Raw genomic sequence first — 19705 nt, forward strand, 5'->3', positions numbered from 1 at the left:
CGCCATTTGCCCTATCTCCCAATAGTACAGAATCCTTAAAAAAATTCCTGCATCCAGAAGGTGATCTGGATCAACCCCAAAATCTAATCAGCTAATTTGCAATTAATTGCCCAGCCTTACCACGTACCACATCCATCACAACAGCATGGCTTCACGGGAGAAGTAGACTCTTGGTCCTGAACTAGCCAGCCAATAAGAAACATCAGAAAAGGAAAATCAGACAAGAATGGGACAACATTCCTCCCCCCAAACACCTTCAAACGATTCAGGTGTTAAAGTGTCCTCTAATTCCTCCTGATTACAAGTAAAGTAGATTCCTTCCAAGATCATCATTGTTGTGTAATTAAACTTCTGTGTTTGATAGAGGAAGAATGAGTCACTTCCCCTAAAGTTGCCTCGTCACGGTTTAACGGTCTTTAATTCATTGACTTTATACACTTAAAACTATAAAAGAACAATTCAGTCATCTTCATCCACAGACTTTATTTCACTCTGCAGCAGAGGATCTTGCAGAGTCATGCTTTTTATAGACACGGGCTCAATAACTCATTTACTCTCTGCTGTGTGATGTGTGCACGTTAATAATGAAGGCTCGGTAGAGCGTGAGCATGCTCAGAGGAAACTGTGTCAGTGCGGGAATATAAATTTCACAGCGAGGTCAAAGGTCAGCGGGTTAGAGCTCTGAATACCTGCGAGCTTTGACGTCAAATAATCTGATGAAATTATAAAAGGAGAGAGATAATCTGCAGGGGTCAAACGGGGTGAAGCTGACTTCTAGGAAATGGACATGACTCCATATACATTACCTTGAATATCACAGTCTCCGTATTTCAGCGTGTCTTTGTATGTTTAAATAAAATAAAGCATTTTTACAGAGTTTACAGGCCATTTTCAAGGACAAGTCACCTCTGATACAGCCATTATTTTAATGCCTTCATGGGTGATGACTTTGATTTAAGATTATCTCTTCATCCTGATTCTAAAACAAAAGACAGAAAAGCCAGTCATGAGCTTTTAAACTTTATTAATTACAAAATGTATGAGTTACAATAACGTCAAAGACATACCGTGCTGAACAAATTTATTAGACCACCTGTCATATTTGTCTCAAAGACCATCCAGCATCATGAAGTGCTTTAATGTGGACGCTTTCATTTCCAGTCAGTTCTCCATGTTTTACCATTTTGAACAGGAATGAGGGATTTCAGACTGAATTCACCCAAATTTGAGCCGGCTCACTGGGCTTCTCTGAGAAGTCAGAAATGAATCAAGCATAACATTCAACCACTAAAACTAGTTTTTCTGTTCAGGAATGCAAGTAAATGACTATAATTTGTCATATTAATCAAGAAATGATAATGTGCTTTACTATTTTTTCAGTTTTTTTGTAAATCAGTAAGTTTGAAAATTCATGGATAACAATAATAATTACATTTTAGCATTAAAAATATCATTTGGGTTAAAGAGCTTCTACATATTGGTGTATTAACCATTGCAGAAACATCAAAAATGATTTTGGTAATTACCAATGCTGTTAATTTAGGGCAGCTGTGGCATAAACCTTACTTTGGTTAGGGATAGGGTGGTCTGATAAATTTGTTAAGCACTGTACGTGAGGAATATCCTCTACTAAAGGTGATAAATGTAAGCATTTATAAGTGAATATAAAGACAAACTAGCTTTAGTGGATTATACTGAGCTTCTACAGTAACAGATAGATCCTAAAGTCGACAGCTCCCTCTAGTGGATAAACTTCTACAAGCTTAACTCTGGTTTCTATGTCTTCTCCAAGCCAGCAGGATTTTTCTTTTTTTAGTTGATCCTGAAATTGCGTAGAGGTTGAGCGTCCGCTCGGCACATGCCCAGTGGCTGCTCGTCGTTGGGGGAGGTGCTGATGAACCAGCCGGGACAGCAGACGGACTCAAACGTGATCATGTCACTGCCCTCCTTCCGCTTGTTGAAGAGGAAACGGTGCAGGGTGGTGTCACTGTGGATGCTCCTCAGGTGTTCCTCACAGCATTGCTGAGGGGGCAAAAAAGAGGAAAATCTGAGCTAAAAGAAGAAATTCTAACAGTGATTGTGATTTATTTGTGTGATTTCTGTGTGTTTACCTCCAGACACAGCTCGGCCCTGTCTTCTTTCATGGAGGACGACAGGTGGTATGAGTTGATGGACAGCAGGACTGGCTGGCCGTTCCCCGCAGGCACAGTGAAGAATTTTGACAGTTTAAAGTTCACTAAAGTGGGAAAAGGGAAAATGGTTAATATCATGTTTAGAACTATTTTTCATTTCAAAAGTCCATATAGTTCAAGTTTAAGTTCATAAGTGAGTCAGTTCTTGATTATTGAATCAGATGAAGAGATTTACTTTATGATAGTAAAGGGGAAAAAAGGCGGAACATTGACCTACACAGCCCTGAAAACCTCACAATCAGCCTCAAAATACACATCTAGTCATGATTATGTTTTATTTAAACCTGAATAAAAATATGAATACAAACCATTAAGGTTGGGTTAAATATGTATGCGTGTATGGGAAGAAATCCCTGAAAGGGGTTAAAAAAAGTGTCAAATGGGCCTACAAGTGGCAAAAATGGGTTAAAAGTGGCAACAAAGAAATGGCACATAGTGGGCAGAAGTGGAAAAATGGTTCACATCCTATACACATGCACCGATAGCAGTAATCATTCACAACTGGGGAGGGCCCATTCTCTGGGTTTATTGGGGCCATGGTGGATCAATGCTGGGTCTATCAAAACACTTTAACAGAGTATGGTCTAGACCTGCCAGGTTGACTCACAGATGAAGACTGACTGGTTGAAATACACAGTTGGCTATGCTGCCTGTGAATATCAAATGCTTGCAGATGAGGCGTCTTCAGCCAAAAGTAAAAGTGGTCGATCTATGATAATCAGAGACTATAAAACAATCCACAGAGTTTCATTGGGATGTGAAATCCTCGTACCTTTGCAGCTTTCGTACCCTCCCTTTAGAATGACGGCCTGCAGTTTCATCCCTGGTGTCTCAAGGACAATGCTCCTCTGATTCACGTCAGACAGAGTGAACTGAGTCTCACTGCCAGAGCGGTGGAACGTTCTCGCCGCCATACAGGGGCTACTGGTCATCTTCACAATCCTTTCTGTGGAGAGGTGAGACAGGTGTTTCATCAGATTTCTGAAAAGGTGGTGCATCACATCAGCAGTGACATGAAGTAAACAAAAACATAAATCACTGTACAAGTGTGACTTTGTTATATCTATGGGGTTTGACTCCAAAAATGTTTGGACACCCCGAGAGGAAGGTGTTAAAAAAAAGTCTGCTGATTCAGTTGAGTGCCACTGGTTCTCTTTTTCTGTAATTCCTATTTTGACCACCAGAGGTCGCTCCATGCTCCACTATAAAAGTTCAGTGAAGGCTGGCTGAAATGATCAGTGACAAATCCTAAAGTTTAAACTGGGCTCGGCTTTTAGTGCCAGCACTGTTACAGTGGTAGATGATTATTGTACTGAGCATCAGGGTTTCTGCTACATGTAATTGATCGTGGCACACCGCCACGCCAAAATAAAAGCTGCCCTGCCTTCAGAATTATGATCTTATGTTATCAGATGTTAAAAATGTAAATTATACTGTATGAAAGGATCAATATAAACATATAGTCCATATTTGCTCACATTTACGTACCATAGGAGTTTCAAATTATAATCATGAAATGTGACACTGGTCTAAGTAATTGAATTTTTAAAAATTTCCAGGAGGGGCGGGGCTTGCATCTACTGACCACTGTAGCAGGGCCCATGCTCACAGGTGCTGCCAATCAGGCACCTGATTGGCAGCACCAGAAGCTCAAAACAGGAGTCAATAGCAACAGCAGAATAAGCTGTTTGTACTCAGCTCTGCTGCTCCTCCCACAAATGCATGATCCTTACAAATGTGGCCCATTTAAAAGGGTAATAAACAGGCTTTCCAATGGTATAAAATTTATTACCAAGAAGCATTGTTACAACGAAGAAATAATGGACCAAACACAAATTGCCTTACATTTTGTTTTAAATTTATAATGTTATGAACATAAAGGAAATAATGACTAATGAAAATTAAAGGGGCTCATAACTTTGGAAAACGAACAGCCATAATTTCGGTGAGCTATAAAGTTCTTGATCAGGACTGGTTTTTATTAGCTTAAAATAACAGTTATGATGGCAAAACTGGATCGCTTTCAGCCTCTCAAACACAAGCGTTACTACAAACTTTATTTAAAAATCAATTTCACTCTGACAGTATTAACTATTTTTACCTTCCACCACGTTTTCCAGGATGGCGCTGCAGAGCTCCCGTCCTCTGAGCTCCCTTCCGTCACGGCTCATCAGAGGTTTCTTCATCTTGTTCACAGCCAGCACCAGCTTACCAACATGGTGGAGGGAGCGGGGCTTGTGGGAAACCACCAGCTCAATTCCCTCCTCAAGTTTAACTATCTGTATTTGATCATCCTGTGGATAAAAAAAACCCAAAGAAAAAACAAATGTCAGCGCTTGGGGGGGGGGGGTTCCCTTTAGAGGTGGCAGAGCTGACAAAGACGTTTTCATTAACCACATTTACACTACGGCTGTCAGATTTACTTTTACTTTTATGACTGCATGTCAGAGTTAAGGCCATAAAAGCCAATCAGTCACTTGGAGATGCAAGTGTGATGCATGTTTCTGACTGAAGAATTAACATACAGACATGTTGGAGGCTCACTGATCAAGCTCTAGTCCTCTTACCTTCATGTTAGAGCAGCTGGGCTCAGATATGTTGTCACTGAGGACCGCAGCACTGCAATAAACAAAAATACATGCTTACTGTTACAAGGCTTCTCTTTATCGAAAGTTGAATATTCCTGCAGGGTGAGGCAATTCATCAGTTGTCCCAACTATAGAAAATCAGCGCTAATAACTTACTTTTTGTAAATGTGCTGAAACTATCATTCAGAACAGAGATACGATTTTAAGTCCCAGAACAAACTTCAGTAAAAGATTTAGCATTAAAATGAAGTCATAAAAGTGTGACTTTTCATGAGAGGCCATGCATTCTTCCTTTTTATTTTACTCTCTTTTCTGTGATAACTAGCCTACATTTTGGTTTTCTTAAGATACTGGCCTATTCATGAGGTTTTCTCAAGATAACAATGCTGTCCTTCTGTCATAACAAACTACCTTACAGGAAAAAGAGATTAAAAACAAGGTAATAAAAAATTTAACTCAGGAAAACTATCAAAAGTTTTGTTTAATCGTGAGAAATCAGTGTGAATAAAAAGTACAGATGCACGTCTGCTTAGGTCTTCCATTTATTATGAAAAAGTTTAGCATGAAAATGCTCTTAAAAGTCCCAAAAGTAAAACTTTCTGTGTGCAATAGCCCATTTCTACGGGAGCCCGAAAAGGTCACGCATCCATTTATGTCGTTTTACTCTCTTTTTCTGTGCTAACAACTCAATTTGGGCTGTTTTCAGATGATACTGACTTATTTATCTTGTTTTCTCGAGTTAACGACATGCTTTTTCCAAGTGTAATGATTTTATTTATCAAAATCACAAGAAAATGACAAATTAACTCACTTTAATGGGAAATTCAGGGTTGTTAACTTGAGAAAAATAGACAAATAACTCAAGACGTTTAAAAGAAAATAAGTGTCATCACAGAATTGTAAATAATATTAAAAATAAAATGTTTGGATGTAATTCTGCTCAGGGCTTCCATAATTCAGAGCCTGAATATGTGAAATCAGAGTCAATAACTCCCCTTTAAGAAAATGTGATGAAACCAGTTTTTAAAATACTTTTAAAAGTCAAAGCTCTGCATTCAAAAACAAACTGAAGTAAAAGCTAGATAAGCTAGAGTAACCAAGAACATTCAGATAATTTAAAAAGGTAAACGCCTTGGTGCAGAACTGCCAGCTAGTATGGAAGCCTGAAGAGGTCCTGCATCCATGTTATTTAATTTTTCTCCATTTAAGGTGTTGAGTCAAGACTTATTTTTCTTGTGGAATTTAAAAATGAAAGATTTTTTTCTTTTATTCATGGTTTATTTCTCCAGATCTTATAAAAAAAAAATCACCATAGCAGGAAACACGTTTTTTTTCCTCCAGAAAACATACTAAAGAAGTTTTGAAAAATCTCATTGCAGTGGTAATCTGAATAAAATAAATGCACACAATATGTATGGGTGCATGTCCTCTTAGGGCTCCCATACATTTAAGCACCATATATGTTTACAAATGATAATAGCCGATACTTTCTTGTGATCACAAATTTGATGTTAATAAAGAAAAGTGTTTTAATCACCTCATCCAGTGGTTTCCAAACTGGGGGGCATGGACCCCCATGGGCTCACAAGACACCGAGGCGGGGGTTGGGAGAGGCCTAAAAAGAATTAAAAAAAATATTTTAAATGTTATATTTCTTGCTTTACTGTAAAAATATAAACATAGAATGAGTTCTGTTTAACCCATTAAAGCCTGAAAACAAAATCATAGCCAGAAAATTACATTTTTTTGGAAATGAAATGTTAATTTCTCTTTCTGCTGAAATCCAAAAAAATCCAAATTTCCATAAAATTTAACATATATATATTTTTTGTATTTCATTTGATACATTAGGTGTTTTTGGTAACTGATAATCCACTTGAGGGCATTTTTATAATCTATCAGATTGTATTCAGAATCTTTTATTAATTTATTGATCCTATTGATGAAATAGCAGTATCATTAAAGTATGTATCAAATATGATACAATAGGATTTAAGGGGTTAAAATATAACCACAGGTTGACTCACACACAAAGACATCACTAGTATTTTATTAAATCAGGTTTGTCTACTTAGTGCAGGAAACCTCGAGTCTTCTGCAACTTTTCCAAGTGTTGCCAATGTATTCATGCAGTTTAGACAGTTCTCTCTATGTTGGTTTAAAATTTAACTGGAGATCATTACATTCAGTCCTTTTTGATACCAAAGATCTAGAAAAGTAGAGATCTGATTATTTTGAAACACATGGTGTATAAGGGGTATAAAAGATTTTGCCAATCTTAAAACATGGAAATAAATCAGTGCTTCTCAGTTGGTCTAGCCTCAGGACTCACTACTGGCTCCTTTTTAACCACATTTTCAACCACTCATTGTGAAAAATGGAGCAGAACAGCGGTTTTAAGATCAGACCTTTAGGGGTGGTTATTCTTCAGATTTTGGCTTGCAAAGTTCTATGCAAAGCTTAGCGGTAGTTCATGCAGGATGGGTAGTCATACGCTCAGCCGTTATCTTCTGACGGCCAGCTGATCCCAATTATGGCCTTCCAGCTCCCATAGCCAATCCCAGCTTTTTCTGCGGTGGTCCATTTAAATGTGACATATTTTACTGCTTGCATTACTGCATCACACTTCTGCTGGCAAAGTTTTACTTCTTCCAGCCTCTTCCTTTATAGCAAATTCATGCTGCTATGGATTATTTGCTTCTGAACTAATTCAAATGAAAATATGCTTGGTCATAAATGTATCTATCCCTATGGGGGTTTCTAGGATGCACTACCTGGAAAGTCCAAGCATGCTGCTTGAGTAACCCAGGGAAAATCTTTTGAGTAGAGCCTTCTCCACAAGGTAAAACTATACACCCATTTGTAATAAAATGGTTAAATGTATGACGAGAGTGCTCCTGAGTGATCTGGAGTTTTTTAAAGACATATCTAAATTCAAAATTATGGTGCAGCGATCACCCTACTTCCTGGAGAGGTTCTAAAAACGTGCAAACCTTTTGAGACTGTTACTTTTTAGAGCCGCCTGTTTGACAGAAGCCAATCCTTGTTTTTGACAGAAACTTCACATCTTCACTTATGATTTTAACCCAAAGCTGCCCTCGGGAGAGAGAGAGAGGGAGCCAAGTGTCAAAAAGCATTCACGGCATTTTTATGCAGTTTTCAACTATAGAAACGACCCGGTATTGGGGAAGCAGGACTCCTAAATGTGTTGTAATGATTTTCATCCCTTCTGTACTGTACCTGTTTGAATATGCCTTGAAAATTGTGCAGAAGAAGCAGCTGAATGCATTTTACTACAAATAAAAACCTCAGCAGCACATGACCCGGGCTTTACCGGCAGAGCGGCACGGGCTGCGGACATTTCAGAGCCATTTCCCTTCCCCTGAGGCCGATAAGAAACAAGATTTTCAGGATCTTTCTCGTGGGCTGACTGCCACCTCATCACAGTTCATATGCTCCATCTCCTCTTATGTGCTAAATTTCTCACGTTAGTTTTTCTTAATTTTAAAGAACTTATAAACTTACATTTAAAGGTATTATAAAAGCTTAACTACACTTACCCCTCCAGAGCATCAGCCAGGTCAAAGTCGGACATGTTTCCTGTCTTTGTCTTCAGTGAAGCGTCTACCTGAAAGCCTTCTGCAGCAGTGAAAGCTGAGTGAATAGTGGCAGAATTAATATGTGATTTGACTTCCGGTTTTTTGACGTGATTATCACATGCCATGCCCACTTTCTCTAAAAATAACACCAGCAACCACAACAGGAAGAAATTAAACACTTGCAAACGTGAACTCATAAACACTCTCTCCTTATCACTGTCTGTGGTGTACTACAGCATAAGTTAGAGAAAACTCAATTGTCTGATTAAAAACAAGCTTATAAACCAAACCAGCCTCTAATCTTTCAATATGTTGACTGAAACAACAGCATTTACAGGTACATCTCAAAACATTAAAATATCATGAAACCGTTCATTATTTTTTGTCACTCATTTCAGAAAGTGAACCCATATATTATATAGACTCATTACACATGGGTTGAAGTATTTCAAGCTTTCATTTCTTGAAATGTTGATGATTATGGCTGACAGATAATGAAAACCCAAAATTCAGCGTCTCATAAAATTAGAATATTGTGAAAAAGTTCAATATTGGAAAGTCATGGCGTCACATCCTAATCAACTGATAAACTCTCTTTTACTCAGGAGCCTGGTTCCTTCAGAGGACAAGCTTTTATTCAGGAGCCTGGTTCCTTAAGAGGACAGCTTTTATTCAGGAGCCTGGTTCCTTCAGAGGACAAGCTTTTATTCAGGAGCCTGGTTCCTTAAGAGGACAGCTTTTATTCAGGGGCCTGGTTCCTTCAGGGCCAAGCTTTTATTCAGGATCATGGTTTCTTCAGAGGACAAGTTTTTATGCAGGAGCCTGGTTTCTTAAGAGGCCAAGCTTTTATTCAGGATCATGGTTTCTTCAGAGGACAAGTTTTTATGCAGGAGCCTGGTTTCTTAAGAGGCCAAGCTTTTATTCAGGATCATGGTTTCTTAAGAGGACAGCTTTTATTCAGGAGCCTGGTTCCTTCAGAGGACAAGCTTTTATTCAGGAGCCTGGTTCCTTAAGAGGACAAGCTTTTATTCAGGAGCCTGGTTCCTTCAGAGGATAAGCTTTTATTCAGGATCATGCTCCTTCAGAGGACAGCTTTTATTCGGGAGCCTGGTTCCTTAAGAGGACAGCCTTTTATTCAGGAGCCTGGTTCCTTAAGAGGACAAGCTTTTATTCAGGAGCCTGGTTCCTTTAGAGGACAGCTTTTATTCAGGAGCCTGGTTCCTTTAGAGGACAGCTTTTATTCAGGAGCCTGGTTCCTTAAGAGGACAGCTTTTATTCAGGAGCCTGGTTCCTTAAGAGGACAAGCTTTTATTCAGGAGCCTGGTTCCTTAAGAGGACAGCTTTTATTCAGGAGCCTGGTTCCTTTAGAGGACAGCTTTTATTCAGGAGCCTGGTTCCTTTAGAGGACAGCTTTTATTCAGGAGCCTGGTTCCTTAAGAGGACAAGCTTTTATTCAGGAGCCTGGTTCCTTAAGAGGACAGCTTTTATTCAGGAGCCTGGTTCCTTAAGAGGACAGCTTTTATTCAGGAGCCTGGTTCCTTCAGAGGCCAAGCTTTTATTCAGGATCATGCTCAGTCAGAGGACAAGCTTTTATTCAGGATCATGGTTCCTGCAGAGGACAAGCTTTCATTCAGGAGCCTGGGTCCTTCCCTGCGAAGTTTGAAGTTTGCACTCAAGTTTAAACATGCCTTAAACTGCACAGAACTGTACATCAAAACAGAATAGGAAAGAATCCCACTTTAAATTCTTCAACAATCAGTGTTGTAAGTCCTCAGACGCTCACAGGGTGTTGTTAGAAGAAAAGGTGATTGAGCTGCAGTCCTGTCCCAACTTTTTTGGAAAGTGCCAAAGGCTTCAGATTCAGAATGTGTGCATATTGTGCTGTATACACTTGAATAAAGGTTGAAAAGGATGCAATTTAGTGTTTTCTGTTTCTCAGATTTTTTTCACAATGCTCCAACTTTTTTGGAATTAGGTTTGAATCTCCAGTGAAAGTTTGTGAGCTAAACTGGTCTTAGCCGTTAAACTCCAGGCCCCCTCTCTGGATCTGGTGTTTTTAAATGTTTTTTCTGATGTTTGCAGAGATGAGAAATTTAAATCAGCTACAGTTGGGCTTTGTATTTCTGATGACAGGTTCACTGGTGTTTTAACTTCTCATTTCTAAAGCATGGCACGTTAATGTGCTGCTGTGTCTTCCTGTAATATGAGCTCATCTGACCTAGAAAAAAAAACCAAGTGTACAGGAAGCAGGTGGCCTTGTCTGTTAGACATTTCATGACTCGAGGATTAGCTTTTAGTTGATTGTGTGAAGTTAACATTTAAAATTAAATGTTTGGCCCAGCGGGGGCAAAGATGTCCTGTTTGTTTAACACACAAAAGAGTAAAACTCCAACCGTGGGAAACCCCGCTCTCACTAAGGTTTTAGTGTGACAGTGTGGGCTGTAGTGAGAAAAGAGAAATCAGAGGCTGACACCACAGACCTAACCTCTGCTCACCTGCTTTCAACTTTTGAGGAGCTTCAGCTAAGGGCAGGAGATTCTTAGAGGGGAAAGGTCTGCACGGGCAGGACAGGCTAAGAGAAAAACAGCATCCAAAGGAAGGACATGCTATAAAGAAAAATAGCTTCTAAGCTGACACCACTTCCAGTCCTACACAATTCCAGCAAAGCAGCTGAGCTGGTCTAGGGAGGATAAAAGGCTTGTACATAAGTCATGTGTAAATATTTTTGTGTGATCAACAGAAAGTGCATAAAGCCTGTATGTGAGGTATTGCTTTTGTAGTATGTAGAGGTTGTGAGAAAAATTAGGATAGGTAAGAAGAAGACGTCATTTAGTATATACACTTAAAAAGTAAGGTAATTTGTGTTTGGTACATTATTTCTTCGTTGTAACAATGCTTCTTGGTAATAAATCTTATACCGTTGGAAAGCCTGTTTATTACCCTTTTAAATGATGCCACATTTGTAAGGATCATGCATTTGTGGGATGAGCAGCAGAGCTGAGTATGTGGGTTGCGCCCATGAAAAATGTGCCAAATCTTCTCTGCCAATGCCAAACAGCTTATTTTGCTGTTGCTATTGACTCTTGTTTTGAGCTTCTGGTACACTCAGGCACCTGATTGGCAGCACCTGTGAGCATGGGCCCTGCTACAGTGGTCAGTAGATGTCTGCTTCAAGAATCGGCATGCCACGTTTGACTGATCTGGTTAGTGCCCGTCGGTTGGGTAACTTCAAGTTGGTGTTCCGCAAAGCCAAGTTGCGGCATTGTTTGGAGTGAAACCTAGTACCATCTCCAAACTGAAGGCCAAGTTCCATTTAACGGGGAATGTCAGAGACAGGCCGCGAAGTGGGCGTCTCAAGAAGACAACACCCTAAGAATACTGTTTTCTCACCCTGTCAGAAAGAACTCTATCCTCCAAGATGACAACACTCCCCCCCACAGAGCGGGGTTTATCAGAGACTACCTCCAGAATTTAGGAGTGGAGAGGATGGAATGGCCTGCCAGCAGTCCTGACCTTAACCCCATTGAACACTTGCGGGATCAGCTTGGGTTAGGCCTGTGCTATATATCGGTTTTATCAACATATCGGATTTTTTTTTGTTAGGGCGAATTAAAAAATAAAAATCTAGATTTTTTGATATTCCTCTGTACACCTCTTTCTCTCCCCCTGGGGCTCTCGTAGTTTAGACCCTCCCCCTCCTTCACCACAGAGACGCGCAAACAACAGCACGGCTACCGGCGCAAATGCTGAGTTTCCTCCCATAAGAACTGTATATTTTCGTCAGCTGTTTGGACCTGGTTCAGGTTTGCTGCTTCGGACCATGAGCACACCACAGCACACTGCAATATTTGTTTAAAAGCTGACAACTAAAGGAAGCAGCACAACAAACGTGTGTCACCATCTCAAAGACATGCAGTCGAGTGACGAAAGTGTGTCTCACTACGGAATTGACAAAAGCTCTACATCCATCAAACACACACTCAAAGCAGCCAATAGCACTGAAATCTAGTGGTGGTCATTTGGAAGTAAACCAGTATCCAGTAAGCAGCAAATGATAAGGACCGTGTTCGCTTTGCAGAGCGTATGTGTCAAGTCTGTTTAGGGCTTTAACACAAGTTGGGCTGCCTCGGTTTGTTTTTAGCTCAGCGCTGCAATGATTCCACAAAAACAACACTTTGAAATGTGTTTAAACTCCTGACTCACTTAATAAATCCATGTTCAGTGTTAGAAACGAGCTGTGGCGGTAAACGACACAGAGATGTATAAAGAGATGCAGCTGTAAACACTGCACTTTGCAGAAAGTCGCTGGTACCGCTGCAGAAACGTAGTTGAACAATGGTAAAAATGTTACTTCCAAAAATTCCTTCACAAGTAAAGTCTGTAGCTGTTGATATTTATTAAGGGCTTTTATTGTGAAAGCCCCCAATAGGAAATAAGGTGTAGTCAATCATCGCTTGACTCACCTCAGCATTACAGAAGTGGAACCTAAAACTATAGAAGCAGTAACACAATATTGAACATACAGAAATAATAATGAAAAAACATTTTTCATGTTATGCTCAGACATGAATTCTGTATGTCATCACAGGTTTCTGCAAATAATTGCATCCTGTCTGTGTTGATGTAAACTTTCCTTGCAGTAAAAAGGTGCATATTTGAGACCAAATTACAGCTTGCTCTTACCCAAGAGGAAAATCCAGTTGGTATTCGTTACATCTAACCTAATTCACAAAATAAAAGAAAAACACGCTTTTACTTTTTTTTTGGTCATTTATTTAATGTGTGTGTTTTTTTAAACAAGGATAAGAAAAAATCGTTTAAAATCGTAAATCAAATTTATTGAAAGAAAATCGGGGATTAGATTTTTTGGCCATATCGCCCAGGCCTAGCTTGGGTGTGCTGTTGGTGCCAGAGTGACCAACACAACCACGTTGGCTGACCTGCGACAAATGCTGGTTGAAGAATGGGATGCCATCCCACAGCAGTGTGTGACCAGGCTGGTGACCAGCATGAGGAGGAGGAGCCAGGCTGTTGTGGCTGTGTATGGTTCTTCCACACACTACTGAGGCTCCTGTTCGTTAAATAAATAAATAGTTAAATTGCCAATATGTCTTGTTTCTTCAAACTTCAATAATCCAATTCACCAAACACCAAACAAGAGTCAATGGCAGAATCAACTGTTTGGCATTGGCAGAGAAGATTTGGCATATTTTTCATGGGCGCAGCCCTCCTCAGCTCTGCTGTTCATCCTACAAATGCATGATCCTTACACATGTAGCACCATTTAAAAGAGTATTAAACAGGCTTTCCAACGGTATAAAATTTAATGCCAAGAAGCATTGTTACAACAAAGAAATAATGTACCAAACACAAATTGTCTTACTTCTTGTTTCAAGTTTATAAATAAATATACAATAGGGCTGGGCAATTAATCGCAAATGAGATTAAATCGCAATATGGCCTGCTGCAATTTTCAAATCACAGAAGGTGCAATATTTCTTTAACCTGAAATTTGTGACAAAATACCATTTTTTTTGAAGCAGAGACATTATTTATTATATATCATACAATCATTTTAGTGGTGTAGTTTTAGAAAAGTGTACAAAAAAATCCTATTTCCTTCATTTTTGTATGTTTGTCTTGTTAAATATGAGAAAAAAAACTATCACTTCTTTTAATACAACAGTTCATATCTAATGTGCAAAATGAGTCAAAATCATCACAGATTTTTTTTTTTTTCCCAGAATTGTCCAGCCTTAGTTTAATCTACAATTGTGTTGGTTTATACACAGATAGACCTATTGCTTGTTTTTGTTGGAAAATACATGAGATGAGAAACTCACAAAATAATCGCATATCAAATCATAATTGCAATATTGGGGGGAAAAAATCACAATTTCATTATTTTCACAAATCATTCAGCCCTAATTTACTGTGAAGTGTGGTGGGGTTTCAGTCAGGGCCATAGATACACATTCAGAATTCACTCTAACACACTAATATGCAACAGTACTTTATCTACAGGTACATCTCAAAAAATTAGAATGTCATGAAAGTTTAGTATTTTCTGTCACTCATTCAGAAAGTGAAACCCATATATCATATAAACTCATTACACATAGGGTGAAATATTTCAAGACTTTATTTCTTGAAATGTTGATGATTATGGCTGACAGATAATGAAATTCTAAAATTTGGTGTCTCAGAAAATTAGAATATTGTGAAAAAGTTCAATATTGGAAAGTCATGGTGTCACACCCTAATCAGCTAGTGAACTCCAAACACCTGCAAAGGTTTCCTGAGCCTTTAAATGGTCTCTCAGTCTGGGTCAGTAGCTACACAATCATGGGGAAGACTGCAGACTTGACAGATGTCCAGAAGACAGTCAGTGACACCCTCCACAAGGAGGGTAAGCCACAAAAGGTCATTGCTAAAGAAGCTGGTTGTTCACAGAGTGCTGTATCCAAGCATATTCATAGAAAGTTGAGTGGAAGGGAAAAGTTTGGTAGGAAAAGGTGCACCAGCAGAAGGGATAACCGCAGCCTTGAGAGGATTGTCAAGCAAAATCCATTCAAGAATTTGGGGGAGCTTCACAAGGAGTGGACTGAGGCTGGAGTCAGAGCATCAAGAGCCATTACGCACAGACGAATCCTAGACACGGGCTACAAATGTGGCATTCCTCATGTCAGTCCACTCCTGAACCAGAGACCACGTCAGAAGCGTCTTACCTGGGCTGTAGAGAAAAGAACTGGACTGTTGCTCAGTGGTCCAAAGTCCTCTTTTCAGATGAAAGTACATTTTGCATGTCATTTGTAAATCAAGGTCCCAGAGTCTGGAGGGAGGTCAGAGGCACAGAATCCTCGTTGCTTGAAGTCCAGTGTGAAGTTTCCACAGTGATGATTTGGGCTGCCATGGCATCTGCTGGTGTTGGTCCACTGTGTTTTCTGAAGTCCACAGTCAACGCAGCCATCTCCCAGGACATTTTAGAGACCTTCATGCTTCCTTCTGCTGACAAGCTTCATGGAGATGCTGACTTCAATTTCCAGCAGGACTTGGCACCTGCCCACACTGCCAAAGGTACCAAAAGCTGGTTCAATGACCATGGTGTTACTGTGCTTGATTGGCCAGCAAACTGGCCTGACCTGAACCCCACAGAGAATCTATGGGGTATTGTCAAGAGGAAGATGAGAGACACCAGACCCAATAATGCAGATGACCTGAAGGCCGCTTTCAAAGCAACCTGGGCTTCCATTACACCTGAGCAGTGCCACAGGCTGATCGCCTTCATGCCATGCCGCACTGATGCAGTAATTCATGCAAAAGAAGGCCCAACCAAGTTTTGAAGGCATAGAAATGAACATACTTTTCAGAAGCCTGACATTTCTGTGTAAAATATCCTTTTTTTAATTGATCATATGTAATATTCTAATTTTTTGAGACACTGAATTTTGGGTTTTCTTATCTGTCAGCCATAATCATCAACATTTCAAGAAATAAAGGCTTGAAATAATTCACTCTGTATGTAATGAGTCTATATAATATATGGGTTTCACTTTCAGAAACAAATGAAAAAAAACATCGAACTTTTCCATGATATTCAAATTTTTTGGGATGCACTAGTACAAATAATGTATTGGCCAAGAGGATGGTGCAGAAGAAATAAAAATCAGAGAAAAGGTTGTTTTTTTTCTGGTCACTAACTTGCAAATTTGTCTTAGAAATATAGCTAATGAAAAAAATTATGATAAAATCGTGATCTTCATTTGGCCATAAAAAAATCATGATATGATTTTTTTCCATTATTGCCCACCCCTATCAACAACCATGACACATTGACATTGACATTTCTTCCGCTAGATCTCTCATCTCTTTGGAATGCACACAAGACATCAAAAATAGCACCTACTGCACTTGCTAGACTGTTCTGCACCCACAGAGGAAACTCCTGACTCACTTACAAAATTAGATTAATTTCTTTAAAGACTCAAAAATATCCAGACACTGTTTTAAGTTTACTTTACAAAGAAACACCAAAATAAACTACTTTAAATGTGAAAGCCTCAAGATCCCAATAATTCCATTGTAAAGCAAATTAATCAACTTGTAATGTTTGTAACAGATAGAGAGTGTGTTTGTGTGTGTGTGTGTGTGTAAGAGTGCATGAGAGAGTTTAACGTTTGACCTAGAAGCAACACCAAAAGCATATTTAAGAAAAGCCCAGTGGGGGAAAACTAGCACTGACCCATCACTTGCTGATGAACCGCTCTGATTATGAAGGCTGGTCTTTAAATGCATGACATTCACGGCTGCCCTGCTGAAGCTGCTATAACCCCTACTAGTCCGTGTGCCTGTGCTTGTACTGAAGAGTAGATAGGGCTAGCTGAACAGCTCGTTCTGCTCCGGGCTTGCTGTCAACCACTGCGAGGAAACAATCATATTTTCTTGATATTAAGGGTTTTAGCCATGGGGTTTCAGGATGTCTGATCAGGAGAGCAAGTCATCAACTAGGGGAGCAGCTGTATGTTGTAAAAGGTCATAAAGACCACTTTGGGAAGAAATGACTATTGCATTTGGGGTTGTAGAAGTAAATAAGTAGCAGACAACAGATGTATGCTGGGGATGATCCTTTGTGTAATGTGCTCGTAAGTATAAAAGGTGTGATCTTGTGAATGACGGGAGAGAACGCTTAGGACCTTCTCTCCATACTGCAGGGTGCAAATAAAGGACGAGACTTGATTCATACACCGTGTTATTCATTTTCAGAAAACTAAAATTTCAAGATTTCTCTAACACTCATAGCAATCATAATTCACTGCTGTTAAATGGCGCACAAAGCCTTTGTTGACTTTGGTCTTCTTCTAGCTAAGCTAAGCTAAGCTAGGCTAAACTAAGATTAAGATTAGCTTATATCCTTTTTTTTTCGGCAACCTGTCAGCTGAAGCAAGTCTGCAACTGAATCAACGGTTGCTGTCAAATCCACTGCTATTCCCATAGTACCCAGTGTCTATGGTACCTACTTAACAATAAGTCATCATGCTGGACCTGTCCACGGGCCAATCACCTCTGCTCATTTGAATGGCAACACCCAGGCCAGCAAAAGAAACTCTGCTAGCCGTTAGGGCGTTCTGTCAACAACACATCAAAATTTGATTGGCTGATGACACTATCACTCAATGTTGTAGCCCAATAGTAACGCTCAACTTCAGTTCAAGGCTAGCAATGGAGCTACCACTGGCCCCAGCAGAGGAAAGGAGCTGTGATGCATTTATGGCGTAGGAAATGTCTGTTCAGCGCCACAAAATATAACCATTTATTTTCTGGATAGAGTTGCATACTGAACAGGTAACTGATTCCACGCACATTTCAGAATGGCTGTTTAATTAAGGAAAAAATTTATCATTTTTATTATTAACAGGACTTGCAGTGCTAGCCTTGCTGCCCCTGACTGTACAACTCTGCAAACACGTTTCTTTGCTTCAACAAACTCCAGTTGTTTATGTCTGTCACTTGCTCTTTTAAGCTCGAAGCAAATAAAATGCATTTATTAGTCATTAGCAGCTCCAACATCACACTTCTGAGGTAAATGGAACGCAGCTGAAGTAGGTGATGATGACTCGGTGCAACATTTTCAACAATTATATAGAAAATCTGCACATATGTATGATTTTTTCATGGCACCAGTTTCCTGTACACCTAAGAAGTCTCCTGAGAGGTCTCAAGGACATTTGGAGCCATGATGTGGCGTGCAAATCGACACAGACTGACAGATGGTGGGCCGCCAGTTATAGTAGTGAGATTAGTCGCAAAAATGCTCCTCCAGCTGTTTTTTAATACTACCAGTTACTCTTCCAGCCTTCTGTTGATCCATCCCAACTTTTCTGAGCTGTGTTTCTTCCATCAAATTCAAAATGAGCTTTTATTTTTAATGAAACTGTAAAATGTTTTAATTTCAAACACAGGCATCTTTGCTGAAACAGAACATTTAGTTTAGCAAGGAGGACAACAGGAACCTTTGAGACTGAGGTCTCAATTACCAACAAATCTAAGAAGACAAAGTCTCTCATCTCTCAAAGAACCATTTCTGCCAAACTAAACAGGAACAGTCAGGGGGGCAGAATCACTCTCACACACATTTTTCCTTTGAGCTGCACCTTCATATACTTTTCTTAGAGCTCACTGACCGAGATGACGCAATATTCTGGGAAATTCTAAACACTAGCTTCACAAAGCTTTACACCTCTAGACCACAGAAGAGTGGGCAATGTTTTTTCCCAGAATCCTCCCCAAAATGCAGCGGAAATACTGCAGACGTGTGAATTTGTTACTGATGGAGAGTGTCTCGTCTGGTTTTGGCCTGATGTGGGAACTTAAAGATGGATTTTTTTAAGATGCAGTTGTGGCTGTAGATGAATTATAAGACAGCAGGAATGCAGAGCTGTTCATCAGACATAAAGCTGAAGCTGATACGGAGGTTTAAACAGGAAGAGAGCTCTGTGATCAACTTTCATCTGCACATGAACCGAGATTAAACTCCTGAAACCTACAGCTTTGTTTGAAGCATTCAAATCTCTGTGATATCTAGAGAGACTAAATGAATCACAAAAGATTTATAAAAACATGTTTGGACATGTTTTCCAAAGCATTTTTATCTGCCATTGGAGAGAAATGTGCCTTAAATATGTTGTGTAAAAGTCAGTCTAAGGCTGGGTAAAGGTTTGTCACAAATGCAGAGGGTTTGCACGAGTCTCAGTTAACATGAGTCTCTGCGGTTTCAGACTCTGTGGGAAAGAAAAGACAGACTGGTGATAGAAAACTGTCAGCACTCAAGTACCCCCCCGACTGTCTTACCCTTTTATTGATTTTATAAATCAGCTATGCTCAATATAATTTGGCTTTTTTGACCAAAAAAATCTCTGCTAATGTCAAAGTGAAAACAGATTTCTACAAAGCAATGTCAATTAAATAAAAAAATATGCAATACTGTCTGATGGCCAAAAAGCTCCATTCTGGTCTCATCAGACCAAAGAACTTTCCTCTTCTTCACCATGGAGTCTCCCACATGCCTTTTGGTGAACTGTAGTCCAGATTGAATCTGAGTTTTCTTCAACAGTGTCTTTCTCTTTGCCACTCTCCCATAAAGCTCTGACTGGTGAAGAACCCAGCCAACAGTTGTTGTCTGCAGAGTCTCTCCCACCTCAGCTGCTGAAGCTTGGAGCTTCTTCAGAGTAGTCATAGGTGTCTTGGTGGCCTCTCTCACTAGTCTCCTTCTTGCACGCCTTCTCAGTTTGTGAGGACGGCCTGATCTAGGCAGACTTACATATGTGAC

The 19705-nt window shown here is 39.7% G+C and overlaps 1 protein-coding gene across 1 annotated transcript; it reads right to left on the minus strand.

Moving 5' to 3' along the window:
• Positions 1 to 1549: 1549 nt before the first annotated feature.
• On the minus strand, positions 1550 to 8431 carry il1b (interleukin 1, beta). Its single transcript, XM_041810503.1, has 7 exons — positions 8341 to 8431; positions 6318 to 6395; positions 4760 to 4811; positions 4294 to 4486; positions 2965 to 3138; positions 2112 to 2236; positions 1550 to 2022 (listed from the first exon to the last, which is right to left on the minus strand). The coding sequence occupies exons 1-7, from the start codon at positions 8373 to 8375 to the stop codon at positions 1813 to 1815; spliced, it is 867 nt and encodes a 288-aa protein (XP_041666437.1). The 5' UTR covers positions 8376 to 8431; the 3' UTR covers positions 1550 to 1812.
• Positions 8432 to 19705: the final 11274 nt, after the last annotated feature.

This window comes from Cheilinus undulatus, linkage group 17 (assembly GCF_018320785.1).
Source record: "Cheilinus undulatus linkage group 17, ASM1832078v1, whole genome shotgun sequence".
NCBI lineage: Eukaryota > Metazoa > Chordata > Actinopteri > Labriformes > Labridae > Cheilinus > Cheilinus undulatus.

What these genes read in the sequence shown, in the direction of transcription:
- il1b (XM_041810503.1), bottom strand. Translation starts at nt 8,375, where the DNA reads ATGTCCGACTTTGACCTGGCTGATGCTCTGGAGGG. An exon ending in CTGGCTGATGCTCTGGAGGG is followed by an intron (nt 6,396 to 8,340) that starts GTAAGTGTAGTT and finishes AATTCTTTTTAG; the next exon opens with GCCTCTCCCAACCCCCGCCT. An exon ending in AGGGTACGAAAGCTGCAAAG is followed by an intron (nt 2,237 to 2,964) that starts GTACGAGGATTT and finishes TTCCCACTTTAG; the next exon opens with TGAACTTTAAACTGTCAAAA.